Source organism: Argentina silus (genome assembly GCF_951799395.1).
Source record: "Argentina silus genome assembly, chromosome: X".
In the NCBI taxonomy this organism is placed as follows: domain Eukaryota; kingdom Metazoa; phylum Chordata; class Actinopteri; order Argentiniformes; family Argentinidae; genus Argentina; species Argentina silus.
The window spans coordinates 27,006,295-27,021,611 of record NC_139653.1 but is presented as its reverse complement, the minus strand read 5'-3'; the positions used below and the strand labels follow the sequence as shown (position 1 = coordinate 27,021,611).

The following is a 15,317-nucleotide window of genomic DNA, read 5'->3' as shown; positions in this document are numbered from 1 at the left end:
TCATTTGTATTGCTGTACTTCTTTATATATTGAAACATTTTGTATAAATGAAAGATTTCTATCACTTTGAAAATGTCGCTGTCTAAATGATTTGAAGCTAGCTGATACTCTTGACCAGGAGGCCACTGGGACAAACTGACCTGTGTGTCAGTGCTTGGTTTCCTCTGCTCAAAGTCTGTGTTCAAGGCAAGTGTCCACTGGGGGGTGCTCTTCTGCAGGGATTGAGTCTTTGTAGCTGTGCCGTGCTCTAAGAATGGTGAACACACCCTTCAGAAAGAAAATGACACTGATCGCTGTGAAGTAGCTCCCATATATGGTGAACTGCAAGAGAAATGGAGACGGGTCTGAATAAATGTCCTTACTTTTTAAAAGTAAAGAAGGGACTTGCATTTGCCCCTGAACAGTAGACTCACCTGTGGGATGATGTCCAAGCCGAGACCTCTGCCATCCACCACGATTGATGTGATGATCGTCTGAAGGACCAACGCACCAAAGTTGTTTGATCCAAATATCAGTGCATATCTTTCCATTGACAGGTCAGTAGCAATTTGGAACCTACAGTAAGAAAAAAGCTGACATGGTGATCCTTTTAAAAAGTTGAATTGTGAAACTTTTTACTGAACTGAAAACTGAAAAACTCACATGGCTATCGTAATAAGCAGCATGTACAAGCACTTGAAGATGATGTAACCAGCGTAGCACACCCAGATGCTGCTTGTGAAGGTCATGAGGAACAGTGCCGCTGCCCCCATCCCAGAGAAGGAGCCCAGGGCTAACTCCCCCCACTGAGCCCAGTCTACCTTGGTGAAGCCTATGCCATAGGCTGTCGCTGCACCTGTAGGGGACACTGTTTATCTGAACTGACCAACTCTGATTCTTTATCTCATGTTTGGATAAATATGCTGTAATATATTACCTCCAAGCAGTGCTTACACCTCCAGTATATTTTCACAAACTGTTTGAATCTGAATGTGTCTGAATGTGTCGTGGGAGCTACTCACCAAACAGACTGGACACAGCCTCCACCCCTCCGTTGTAGACTGTGAAGTTCTGGGAGGGCTCCACGTGTTCCCACAGCACCTGCACATAGTTGACTGTCTGGTTGTACCCACAGGTGGCCAGCATCCACCACACTGACCAGTACACCAGCTGCTTTGTGGAATAGCACTGGAGGAAGTCTAGCCACAGCTGGAGGATAGCCTGACTGCAGCCTCCTGCCCTTACTGCCCCCCCAGAACTGGCAACCCTGTCCCCTCCTGGCAACCCTGGCTGCTCATGGGGGTCTGTTTCTGTATTTCTATCTATACTTCCAGTTGTATGCATCCCCTGGCCATCATCACACAGACTGCGATGAAAGAACATGCTCCTCTGTGGCATAGGCAGGAAGCAAGAAGTCACCAGAGCGATGGAGGTCAACACCAGGGTCAATATCAGGATGTTGCGGTAGGACATGAGGCTGAAGCTGACCAGCAGCTGTCCTAACACAGAGCCCACGGTGTAGCCCAGCAGCTGCACACTGCGGCAGTAAGAAGTGGCCTTGCGGTAATTTGAAATATCCACTAGGCTGTAGATGTAGGAGAAGTAGGCCACCTCGCTGGCTGTCACCACACCATAGAAAAACTGCATGGCCTGCATGGCTGCCACACCCTGGAGCCACAGCAACATAGCTGTAGTTACAATGAGGTTGGTGCACTGGAATACTACCATTGGCTTGTAGCGGAGCCAATCAGTTAGCAGGAACACAGGGACCAGCACAGCCAGGTAAGAGTATGTCCACACAGGGAAGACTTCATTGGTCACCTGAGTTCAAAAGTAACATTAGTCTCAAAGTTGGAACCAGAGTGGTTTCTCATCTTTCAATACATCATAAGCTTTTATAACCTTGTTTTTCACCTTTGACTCACACACTGATTGACAGATCAAGTGCAAGGAGTACATAAAGTGGTATACTTAAACAGGCTCTTAAAATTGCTCTTAAAAGAGACTGTACTGAAGTCTCTTATGTTACTGTACCTGTTCCACTGTCAGGTTTTTGTCTGCTCCCGTCAGGTATGGGATTAGGAAGGGTTCCAGAGGTTTCACAGTACTGAAGAATCCATAGGTGCATAGCAGACATGTGGGATAGCCCCATCCTGCCTTCCATCGTTTCAGAGCTTCCATCTTCACAAGGCTGGTTTCACACAAGTGAAACCTCTGCTTCTGTCTAGTCGCTGTATGGGAGTCTCCTTAAGCTCAGTCAGTCAGTCAACAACCTGCTCAAAGGGCACCACTAATGGCCCTCACATTCCTGCTCAGACTGACACGTGTAATAAATACAATGTGAGGCAGATAGAGCACACCCGTTTAATCTTTAACATGCCTATGTAAAAATCTAATGGATTTCAACAGTAGTTGGACTGAACAATGCCAAAGCAGCCTGCATGTGAAAAAACTTTATCTTTAAAAATATTTATCATAAATATACATAAAGTACATGGCCTATAACGTATCATCATGACATTCCATTTTAGAATTAATATTGGGTGAGCTCTGTAGTGAGACACCTTGTCCTCCTTAGTCTCTGACAGTTTGTTGTCTGTTGTCAGAACCGGTCTTCTGAGAACACCTCCACATTCGATTCTTCTTTTTGTGTTTGGTCCACTGCCTGCCTTGACCTGCAGCAATGTGCATAGGTTGTGTATATGCCTCGCATCAGGAAAAGTGCTGAAATTGCTGTGTAGTAGCTGCCATAGATGATGAACTGCAAGAAGACCAAAGATGAAAGCTTGTTATTATTTTAGAAGAGTAACAAATCTGGTCAGGAGCCTAAATGTAGTGATAACTATCAGGTGTCACTCTACATCTTCACTTGTTTTGGTAACTTCAGCAGTAATGGGAGTATTTTTCACCTCTAACTGTGTGCAACCATACCTGTGTCACAATGCCTAGCCCCAGTGCAGTTTTGTCAACAACGATGGCTGTCATTATGGTTTGCAGCAATAGGGCAGTGAAAGTGTTGATTCCGAATGTTAAAGCATAGCACTCCATGGAGAGGTTAGATGCAATCTGAAATCTGAAAAGGTAATAACACATTTATTGTCAGCTAATTTTGAGGTAATTTAAGTATCCTCAAATGCATACTGTAGGGGCTCATTGTCACAGTCCCTTTGTTGTTGAGTACTTACGTTGTGATAGTAATGAGCAGCATGTAGGAGGCCTTGAATATGACATAGCCAGCATAGCAGGCCCAGATGTTGTGGGTGAAACCCATCAGAAACACAGCCCCTGCCCCCACTGCTGAGAATAACCCGAGTGCCAGCTCCCCCCATACATTCCAGGTCACCTTTAGGTGCCCCACAGAAAAGGCTGCAGCTGCACCTGGGACATGGAAGGGACACACACTGATTTACTGTTTGTTCTTGAACATTATGCATCCTCCTTATTGTATTCTCCTATCGTCATTAATTGGCTCCCGCAATAACCTCTCCATCCCCAATCACAGACATAATTGAGCACAGGGCTTCAATTTGATTAAGGGAAACTTTAAACTTACACATGCACTGACACCTCTCCACATTCACACTAATCACATTAAGAAAGTAACTTGAAGCTATCTCTTAAATTACCCCCAAACTCTATCACCTTAATTAAAGTAAAACAGCTTTTAACTATTCTAACTTACTTTAACTTTTTCTTTTAATTTTTAATGAGCCAATCTATACACAGCACCTATATTTAATGACGTTGACCACGTAATCAAGTGTATGAGATCAATATTGTGCTGTTATCTATCTATGGTCTATTTCCATTCCATAATGAGATTTTCTATTAGCATAAACATTGTAACATTGTATCTGTGCACCAGCTGAATGAACGACACTCACTCACTCACTCACTCACTCACCTGCGAGTGTGCAGACAGCCTCTACCCCTCCATTGTAGACAGAAGAGGTGCCGGACGGCTCAATATGGTCCCACAGCAGTTGGATGTAGTTGAATACCTGGCCATACCCAGCCGTGGCCAAAGCCCACCACAGGGACCAGTAGATCAGCTGCCTGGAGGAATAGGATTCTCTGAAGCTCCTCCATAGCAGCTTACTGGAGTAGACCACATTGTCCAGGCTGCAACAGTCACTATACCCCTCTGTTTTGTGAGAGACAGCTTCATTCTCCTTGGCCTCCTCTGCCTCTTCCACAGCACTCCCCTCCTGCCCCTTAGAGCTCTGGACAGTCCTCTGCCCCCTGAAGAACATGCCATGCTGGGGCATGGGCAGCCAAAAGGAGATGAGGAAAGCCATGCTCAATATCCCCAGTGAGATGGCATTGACATAGAAGTACTCCATCCCTGCCAGTGAGACGAGCAGCTGTCCCAGTGTGGCCCCCAGGGTGGACCCCGCCAGCATGGAACTGCGGATGTAGCCGGTGGCCCGTTGGTAGCTCTCTGGTGGGATCACACTGTAAATGTAGGAGAAGTAGGCCACATCTGTGGAGGTCACCACTGCGTAGTTGACCTGCAGGATGGTCATGGCAACAAGGCCTGGGGCGAAGCACAGCAGAACATAGTTGGTTACCACGAAGAGGCCCTGGAGTACGATCAATGGCTTGTACCTCAGGAAGTCTGTCAGCAGGATCACAGGGAAGAGGATGGCCAGGTAGGAGTACGTCCAGATGGGGAAAAGGTAATTGGTCACCTGTTGAGGCACACAGAGAGGATTAATCTACTGGCAGAATGACTCTGATGCCTACTCCTTTTCTCATTCCCCAAGACTCTCTGGTCGAGGGGGAGGTACAGGACTCCTTATCTCACCTAAGTGGTCTCATAATGTCATTTCCCTGTCACACCTGTCCATATCCACCTTCAAATTCCATGCTGTTTCTGTCACCTCCCCTGTCAAATTTCACATTGTCGTTATCTATCGTCCACCAGGTCAGCTTGGCCACTTCTTAGATGAGATGGATGTTCTTCTCAGCTTCTTCCCTGAGGATGGTACATCACTCTGACTACTGGGTGACTTCAACATCCAGTCAGAGAAGCTTCACACGTCTGGACTACTTGACCGTCTCTCTTCCTTCAGCCTTACCCTGTCCCACTCTCCTCTGACTCATAAGGCGGGCAATCAGCTCAACTCTTACCCCTCTTCCAGTTTCTGATCATCATTTTGCATCCTTCTCCCTTCCCCTCATATCCACCCCCTCCCAGTCTGTCTCTATCCACACTGTATCCTCTTGTCTTAACCTGCGTACCCTCTCCCTTACCGCTCTCTCTTCCTCTGTCTTATCCTCCCTACCCTCTGATGAATCCTTCTCTCTTCTATCCACTGATGCAGCCTCCTCAACCCTCCTGTCCACTCTTTCCTCATCCTTCAACTCTCTCTGTCCACTGACCTCAAGGCCGGCACGATCCTCTCCACACGCTCCTTGGCTGTCTGAAACCCTGCAAGCTTGCAGAATAGGGCTCCGGGCAGTTGAGAGGAAATGGAGAAAAACCGGCCTCCCTGATTTCCTAAAACCTTATCTTTCACTCCTCCTCAACTACACCTCATCTGCATCAGCTGCTAAAGCTTCTTAATACCATTCCAAAATGAATTCAATCCTCTGCCTCTGACTCAAGGAAACTATTCTCCACAATTTCCTCACTCCTCAACCCACCTCCTCCCCCTCCTCCCTGTCCGTGGATGACTTTGTCACCTACTTTGAAAAGAAGGTTGATGACATTAGCAGCTCTTTCCCTCTACCTCTCACCAACACTGCTACCTTTCCTCCCAAACACACTGTGCTACACCCCGTCCTAGTGCCCTTACTGTTCTCCCTCTATACCAAATCTCTTGGCTCGGTAATTTCCTCACATGGTTTCTCCGAACATTGCTACGCAGATGACACTCAACTCTTCTCTCTTTCCCCCCTTCTGACTCACAGATGGCAACACTTGTCTCTGCGTGTCTTGCAGACATTTCCTCTTGGATGTTAGCCCACTACCTCAAGCTCAGCCTTAACAAGACTGAGCTGCTCTTCCTCCCGGGTAAAGCCTGCCCTCTCCAAGATTTCTCCATCACAGTAGAGGACTACTTGGTCACAGCTACTCGGTCACAGCTTTTCACTGTCCTGGCACCACACTGGTGGAACGAGCTTCCCACTGCTGTCAGGACTGCAGTCACTACCTATCTTCCGCTATAGATTGAAGACCCATCTCTTCTCTCTTAACTGTCCCTCCTAAAGACCTCTTCATCCCCACTACCCCCTGTACAAGTTTCTCTACTGTAAATAAATTAATAGAAAAAAAGAAGTAATTATTCCTTCTTCTAGCATTGTGACTGCCATTAGCCCCTGGTCCTAGCATAGATTACTTTTTCTTATGATGACTGATGGATAGATGATTCACTCACTTAGACAAATGTATTTGTTGTAAGTCGCTTTGGATAAAGGCGTCTGCTAAATGCCATAAATGTAAATGTAAATGGTGCACATACAGTATGAATGCAAATTAAAAATACATTTTCGCCTATGCAGTGCATACTTTTTCAGAACAAAATTGTATTTTCTTGTGCTATATTTGCATTTACTAATCATTTCTATTCCTACCTTTATACTAATATCTATTTAACTAATAATTATGTTGTATTATTATTATTAACTAATAATTTAACTAATAATGCATGTTGTATAATTCAGACTTGCAGGCTTTATTACCACTTCCTCAGAGATATTCTTGTATGGCCCAATCAAGTATACTGTCAGGAAAGGCTCTGCTGGTCTGCAGTTGGCGAAGAACCCATAGAATGAGAGGAGTGCTGTTGGATACACCCAACCAGAAGACTTCAGTTTGGTCCAGCAACCCATATTGTTTCTCCTTATGTCCCCTCACTGTCTCTACATATGGGCTGAATACTGTGGCACCAGGGTATTGAGTGTTTCCTTTGATCAACAGCCTATCACAGGGCCACATCTCTAGAGATGTATTGACCTATAGTCCCAAACTGAGAGAACCTCTTTATATGAGGGAGACTTTGTCCTCTTGGAAGTTCCCAGAGTTGATGAATGATAAAAATTACAGCTTACATCAGCCTCACACTCACTTGTGTCTTGCCAACTCAGATAGCAACAGCCTTTGGGCCGGACCCGTTCTGAGGCTGGTAAGTCCGGCTGTAAGGCACAAATCTATTTTGAGCATAATTAATTTTGTTACGACAGAACTGAAGTGGCATACACACATACAGCGATTTTGTCTCCAGACTCTGCCGAGGTTGGCATGGGTAGATCGCTCATGGGCGTTTCTACTCCACTTCTCGTAGCGTGCATCAAGTTAAAAAAAAATAAGCTTAGTTTGAATGTGCCCTTAGAGGAGATTTGTTTGTTCCCAGTCATTATGGGTTGCATTTATATTGTGTCCTGACTTATCAGCAAATTTACATATCAATATAATTTGACAATACATAGACAGCTCCATCATACTGCTATTTGTGCTAAGACGTCTGTATCAGGGAAACACATCTGGATTTAGTTTGAAGGTTTTTGCTGAGTTTATTTCCATTGAGATTATCATTGGCTTGTTCTCTTAAATACTTTCATTGCAAAGTAGAGATTATCCTGTTTAAAATGATGTGCTGTTTTTAAAATGTAAAGCATTGCTTCTTTATGAAAAAATGTTTTTAAAGTTGTCATGCCCTTGTGGGTTTTCCTCATTAGAACCAATGGACTTTTATAAGATTCTATGAAGGACATTCCCCATTGTCAGTTTTTGCCGATGGCACTTGTTCTTATCGAAGGTTTTACTTAAGATGACAGTCGTATGACTCAACTATAAATTGTATAGTTGATTCACTTCCTTAGACAAATGTAATTGAATACATTTAGCCACGTTACTTATACTAACAATACGTTAGTCACGTTACTTGTACTAACACATATGCCATGTTATCAAATAACAAATAATATTTTATCACCGTCAACAATGAAGGTGGGAGTACATTTAGCAGGCAAATATTACAATGTTTCAGTTTTGCAGCACTGAATGTTTGTTTAGGTGTCTCCAATGACGTTCCACTTTACCAGGGCATTAAGTGTTTTATTTTTTTTAAATGGCCTCGGTGCTCCGTTAGACCAGCATTTCCCTCAGACAGAGAGACATTGTCATGCGAGAAAATGTCCTCTAATTGTTTTTCTGTAGTGCCTTTCACAAACCCAAAGTTTTCCATCTAGAGTGTACGTACGCACGTACAGAAATTTGCTTGGAGGTAAGCACATTCTCGTGTGAAGTTCAAGTTTTTTACGCACACCCATGACCATGCGTACGCACAATGCCAAGTGGTGGAATGAGGATATTGCTTGTCAGATATTTAAAAAAAAATCGCACATAGTTAAATGATTTGAGGTTTTGAAGAATTAATTATATACCATAGGAACCGTTATGGAGAAACGTAGGCTATGGAATTAGATTATGGCGTTTTTAATGATAGGCTAACCAACCAACAAAAATCACCGTAGCCGCACCATCACGAGATGAATCGCCATCACCTCGAAACTGCTTAACAATCTCTATGGTAAGACCCATCATTCTCCCAAGATTCTTCAAAATTGTCCCACTGGTAAAAAATATAAATGATAAATGATAAAGCGTGTGACATATCGTGGAGGACAATAATAGGCTAATACAAGTAAGAAGAAAGTATTTTTGTGTAGCGTAGCGCTTCTCACAAACCCAAACTTTGCCCCTACAATGTGCGTATGCGTGGTCAAAGGTTTGCGTGTGGAGGTAGCAGACATTAATTGCTTTCAAATAATACTGTAATTGAATGAATGAAGCCTTTATTGCCCCTATGGGGAATTCGCTTTGCACAATGAGCATAAAACATCAAGGGACATCATCAAACATATAACATAAAATATAAGCATCGTAAAATCATAGAAACATCATAAAACATCATAAAAGGCATCATTTGGGAGATTATGTAATCAAAGCTTGTTGAGCTGTAGCCTATGCTGCGTGTGACAAAGGATGTGATGCCTCTTTTAGTCCGCATCCTGGGCATGCTATACCTTCGCCCTGAAGGTAGCAGTACATTGGTTCCCCAGTTATCTTGCCACCCAGTTTAACAACCTTGTCTAGTTTGTTCTTATTTTGTACAGACAATGCTCCTCCCCAACACTGAATACAAAAGGTCAAAATACTCTAAATGAAGGTCTTGTAAAACAGTATCAACATAGTTCTGTCCACATTAAAACTTCTGAGTTTCCTTAAAAAGAGCCGTTGTTCAGCCTTTGCAAACCTAGCATTGGTGTTAGCATTCCATGTCAGTTTGCTATCACTGATCGTGCCCAGGTACTTGTACTCATGTATGCTTTCAATGGTTGTGTCGTTCATAATTACTGGGGACAGAGAGGATTTTTTTCTGAAATCAATTATCATTTCTTTAGTTTTCTTTGTGTTTAAGATCAATGAGTTATTTGAGCATCAGTTATAGAAGTGATTCATCTCGGCTCTATAACTGGTCTCATCGTCAGTTAAAAGGCCATCAGAGCCACCTGCAAATTTTATCATTGTCAGTTATCCTGATGACGAACACAGTCATTGGTATACAATGTGAACAGCAAAGGTGAAAGGACACAACCTTGTGGTACCCCAGTCTGAGTGCTGATGACAAATGACTGTCCTCCATGGACATGGACATACTGTTGCCTCTCAATAAGGAAGTTATATATCTATCTTATGAGGGTATGAATTACACCCATGCTACCCAGCTTCACTGTCAATAGATTTACCTGGACAGTATTAAAGGCAGATGAGAAATCAGCAAACAGTATGTACATGAGATGGGGTTTCCAAGTGTTTGTAAACTTGGTTCAAAAGTGTTACTGTTGCATCCTCCACACTCCTCTTTGCTCTATATGCAAATTGTAGAGCATCCATCTGTCCATTGGTTTCAGACATTAAGTGAGATAAAACAATTTGCTCAAGACATTTCATAATTACTGAAGTTAAAGCTACCGGTCTAAAATCATTTAAGTCAGAGGGATTTGTCTTTTTAGGTAGTGGGATTATTTTAGACATTTTCCATGACCTCGGAATTATGCCACCCTCTCTCCAGTCTCCCTTGGGCTCAAATTGGGGTGGTCTGTGAGTGTCATAACGTGATAAAAAAACAATTATAGTCAGTGGCAAACTCTACTGTCTGCAGAGTTGGTCCGCTGTGAGTTCAGGCCAACCATTGTCTTTATTCCGCACCATGCCTCCCTTGCGTCATTGGACTTGAGTAGCTGCTCAACTTTAGCTTTGTAGTCCCTTTTAGCTTGGTTTATTTGAGTCTGTATTTCTCTCTGAACTAATTTTCCTGTACGTCTGTCATTCATTTTAAATGCCTGTTCTTTTCCAATTAGAGGCTTTAACAGCAGTAACCCCTGTCACACCTGTCCATATCCACCTTCAAATTCTATGCTGTTTCTGTCACCTCCCCTGTCAAACTTCACATTGTTGTTATCTATCGTCCACCAGGTCAGCTTGGCCACTTCTTAGATGAGATGGATGTCCTTCTCAGCTTCTTCCCTGAGGACGGCACACCGCTCACACTACTAGGTGACTTCAACATCCAGTCGGAGAAGCTTCACTCATCTGGAGCACTTGACCTTGTCTCCTCCTTCGGCCTTACCCCTGTCCCACTCTCCTCCGACTCATAAGACAGGCAATCAACTCAACCTTGTCTTCACCAGATCATCCCATACCTCCAACCTTACTCTTACCCCTCTTCTGGTTTCTGATCATCATTTTGTATCCTTATCCCTTCATCTCAAATCCTCCCCCCCCCAGTCAGTCTCTAACCACACTGTATCCTCTCGTCGCAACCTGTGCACCCTCTCACTCACTGCTCTCTCTTCCTCTGTCTTATCCGCCCTACCCCCCTCTGTTGAATCCTTCTCCCTTCTATCCACTGATGCAGCCTCCTCCACCCTCCTGTCCTCTTTCCTCATCCTTCGACTCTCTCTGTCCACAGATCTCAAGGCCGGCACGATCCTCTCCACGCGCTCCTTGGCTGTCTGAAACCCTGCAGGCTTGTAGAATAGGACTCCGGGGCAGCTGAGAGGAAATGGAGAAAAACTGGCCTCCATGATGACCTAGACCCTTATCTCGCTCTCCTCCTCAACTACACCTCATCTGCATCAGCTGCTAAAGCTTCTTAATACCATTCCAAAATTCAATCCTCTGCCTCTGACCCAAGGAAACTATTCTCCACAATTTCCTCACTCGTCAACCCACCTCCTCCCCCTCCTCCCTGTCCGCGGATGACTTTGTCACCTACTTTGAAAAGAAGGTTGATGACATTAGCAGCTCTTTCCCTCTACCTCTCGCCAACACTGCTACCTTTCCTCCCAAACACACTGTGCTACACCCGGTCTCTGGTTTATCAGATTTTCCCCCCTTCTCCACTGATGATGTTCTAAAACTGGTCACATCCAAGCGGGAAACCACCTGCCCCCTCGATCCTATCCCCTCCCCCTTTCTCCAATCCATCTCCAAAGACCTCCTTCCGTTCCTTACCAGCTTAAACAATTGCTCTCTATCCACAGGATCTGTCCTAGCTGCCTTCAAGACAGCCAGAGTCAAGCCTCTTCTCAAGAAACCAACTCTTGACCCGTTTGCTGTCCATAACTACAGACCGGTATCCCTTCTCTCCTTATTATCTAAAACCCTTGAATGTGCTGTCTCTAACCAACTGTCTCACTACCTCCTTCAGAACAACCTCCTTGACCCTCACCAATCTGGCTTTAAGGCTGGGCACTCTACTGCTCCTTGCTGTCACGGAGACCCTCCACTCTGCTTGAGCTTCCTCCCTCTCTTCTGTTCTCATTCTTCTGGACCTGTCTGCTGCATTCGACACAGTAAACCACCCAATCCTTCTCTCCACCCTCTCAGAATTTGGCATCTCTGGCTCTGTATTCTCCTGGTTTTCATCCTACCTGTCCGATCGCTCTTACCAGGTGACGTGGAGAGGAGCGTTGTCCTATCCACGAGCCCTCACCACTGGGGTCCCCCAGGGCTCTGTCCTAGGGCCCTTACTGTTCTCCCTTTAAACCAAATCTCTTGGCTCGGTAATTTCCTCACTTAGTTTCTCCTACCACAGCTACGCAGATGACACTCAACTCTTTTCCCCCTTCTGACTCACAGGTGGCACCACGTGTCTCTGCGTGTCTTGCAGACATTTCTGCTTGGATGTCAGCCCACCACCTCAAGCTCAACCTTAACAAGACTGAGCTGCTCTTCCTCCCGGGGAAAGCCTGCCCTCTCCAAGACTTCTCCAGCACAGTAGAGAACTCTACTGTGACCTCCCCATACAGCCAAGAACCTTGGGGTGATCCTTGACGACCACTTATCCTGTGTGGCGAACATCACAGCGACAGCACACTCCTGTAGATTCTTCCTCTACAACATCAGAAGGATACGTCCATTCCTCACCAGAGAAGCAGCACAACCTTTGGTCCAAACACTTGTGATCTCTCGCCTTGACTAACGCACTCTTGGTCCGTCTCCCCGCCTCCACCATCAGGCCTCTGCAGCTCATCCAGAATGCTGCCGCCTGTCTGGTGTTCAATCTCCACAAATTCTCCCATGTCACTCCCCTCCTCTGCACCCTTCACTGGCTGCCGGTAGCAGCTCGCATCAGATTCAAGACCCTGGTGCTCGCCTACCGGGCGGCAAAGGGAACAGCCCCTCCCTACTTACAAGCAATGGTCAGCCCCCAAACCCATGCCCGATCACTCCGCTCTTCCACTTCGGCTGGCCACCTGGCACCGCCGCCTCTACATGGCTGCAGCAGCCGCACTACTCGGTCACGACTTTTCACTATCCTGGCGTCCTGCTGGTGGAATGAGCTTCCCACTGCTGTCATGACTGCAGAGTCACTACCAATCTTCTGTCGTAAATTGAAGACCCATCTCTTCAGGCTACATCTTAACGGTCCCTCCTAAAGACCTCTTCACCCACACTACCCCCCTGTACTAACCTTAACCCTAAAGACCTCTTCACCCCCAGTACAAGTTTCTCTCCTGTTAATAATAATAGTTAAAAAATAATAATAATAATCCTTCTTTTAGCATTGTGACTGCCTATTGTCCCTGGTCTGAGCATTGATTACTTTATCTTATGATGACTGATGGATAGATGATTCACCGGATTCCACCCCTTGCACCCCGCTTCCTGGTGCGTGTGGTCAGCCCGGGCCGCTCCGTTGTCCGTAGGCATTCCTCCGGGAAGTCAGGTGTCGGTCTCCGAAGCCGAACAGGTGCTCGCTGAGCCAGCTGGAGTAACTCCTCCCTACCATAGGTAAGGTATGACTCGCCACTTGCGAAAAATTGAATAATCCATAAAAATCAGCAGCGAAAATCCCAGTTTACAGATGATGGTAGACATTATAAATCACTGCGATGATGCCTCGTTAAAATACATTATATATATATTAAAAATACTCATAAACCTAAAAAACAAGACATTAACTACTAAACAAACAGACAGAGCTCTCATGTGCGTGTCAGTCGCAGAGCAGCGCCTTGGGGTGCTTTAAAACTACCTAAATTGTAGGCCTAAAATAAGCACAACTTGTTTAAGCCTATACGCAACAGCCTCCCATTCTGTTCCTCCCTTTTGCTCTCTTGCACTTTTGGTCTCTTGCACTTTCTAACCCATTCCTTGCCCTTCTTTGTCTGTTGTAAACAAATATGCTGTTGCTGTTTTATTGGGATTAAACTGTTCAATCATTGAACAGGCTAAATCATTATTATATAATGTTCTCTTCTTATGTGTAGTGTGGATGGACGACACAGGAAAATGCCTCATACTCGGGTTTAGGAAACAAACTAGAGCGGGAGGCTATAGGCTAGGACAGAGCCAAACAATGTGTAGAAAAATGGAAAAGTTGATGAAATTAAATGAAAATGAAAGTTGCTTATCCGTATCATGTTGGTGTGAGTGGGTTTTTTGTTCTGCCCTCCCATAGAAGACCTATCTATAAAAACAGCGTTTGGTCTCCTTATTGAAAATAAGCGTCGCCAAGATAGCGGCGGAGTGAACCGGCTTCCTTTAAAGAGGCTTTGGTAAAGCAATCAGATCCAATGATTTTTTTTTATTGATTTTGACCGTCAGTAGGACGGCTTGATGCTTGTGTAGTTTTACCAGCCTTTCTCTATACCCCTTCCTTATGCAGTAGTGAAATGCATATGCGAGTTGTGTGATAGGCGGAGCCAATAATAACCTTTTCAGACCAAAAATACAGCTTCAATTGCGCTTCGATAACTGGATTGATCATTCCAAGCGTAACTTTTCCGACAGAGTTACAAGTGCCGCATTAGCCAGTTCCTTAATTTACCAGCAACGAGTTCCATCAAGTTATCCTGTGCAACGTGTTTGGCATTTTAAATACAGATTTTGAGAATCTGGAGAAAGTTTGGGATGTCTTATTTTAAAATACAGTAGGGAAATGTGAACAGATTAATTTATAGGTCTCAAAATGTCATGGTGTGAACTCATTGGCTGGCAAGTTAACCAACTGGCTAATCACGTTCGTAACTAAACATGAAGGTTCCGCGGTGTAGTTGACCGAACGATTTGTGAAAGGGTACAGATGCTTCACTTTGTCTTATGTCTGAAAAGTTACGCGTGGAATGATCAATACAGTTATAGAAGCGCAATTGAAGCTGTATTTGCTGTCTGAAAACGGACCCATAAAGTAATTGCTGAAAAAATTCTCCCACGTACTTTCGGTCAATGTAAATGAGGATTTCTTCAAAATAGAGCGCCCAAGTTTATTTAGCATTTAAACATGATAAATAGGGACCAAGGAACCACAAACAATATGCTAATTATCTTATAATATTTGGTATAGTATTGGCCCACAGGGGTTTGTAATTGTTTTTATATCCTAATTACCCTGATGAAATAGTATTGTCAATAACATTTGGTAAGACATCGCTTTAGCCTCAAACTCACGTGATCTGCATTCTAGAAGTGTTGCCGAGTAGAGTGGTACCAGAGATTAATTGAAATGTTTGAAAAATATAGCTGTACAGTCCAGTTTATACAAATATTGTACGCATGTGTAAAATTGCACCAATATGTACATTTTAAAGTTCAAAATTGTATATAAGACAAAATGTTGTGATCACATTCCAGCCATCTCTTAAGGCGCGCTTTTATTTTGATGCCACGAAAAGCGATACCGGAAGCCTTAATTGAGCTAGAACACAGATCGTATCGCTACAGAAGCGCAATTTCCCCTTTGTCTAATTTATTTTGGAACAGAGACCATGTTTGGCTGTGTTCGTCTACTCCACGCATGCGCTGCAAACCTCTGCCCTGT

General features: G+C 44.4%; 2 protein-coding genes across 2 annotated transcripts; both read right to left on the bottom strand.

Moving 5' to 3' along the window:
- Window positions 1-168: 168 nt before the first annotated feature.
- On the bottom strand, window positions 169-2,160 carry slc19a3a (solute carrier family 19 member 3a; the record flags this gene model as incomplete). Its single annotated transcript, XM_083694653.1, has 5 exons — window positions 169-321; window positions 414-555; window positions 643-835; window positions 1,002-1,800; window positions 2,014-2,160. 5 exons carry the CDS (start codon window positions 2,158-2,160, stop codon window positions 169-171), a joined length of 1,434 nt encoding a protein of 477 aa, XP_083550779.1.
- A 421-nt stretch (window positions 2,161-2,581) lies between these two features.
- On the bottom strand, window positions 2,582-6,816 carry slc19a3b (solute carrier family 19 member 3b; the record flags this gene model as incomplete). Its single annotated transcript, XM_083694652.1, has 5 exons — window positions 2,582-2,740; window positions 2,911-3,052; window positions 3,165-3,357; window positions 3,884-4,670; window positions 6,667-6,816. The coding sequence occupies 5 exons, from the start codon at window positions 6,814-6,816 to the stop codon at window positions 2,582-2,584; spliced, it is 1,431 nt and encodes a 476-aa protein (XP_083550778.1).
- Window positions 6,817-15,317: the final 8,501 nt, after the last annotated feature.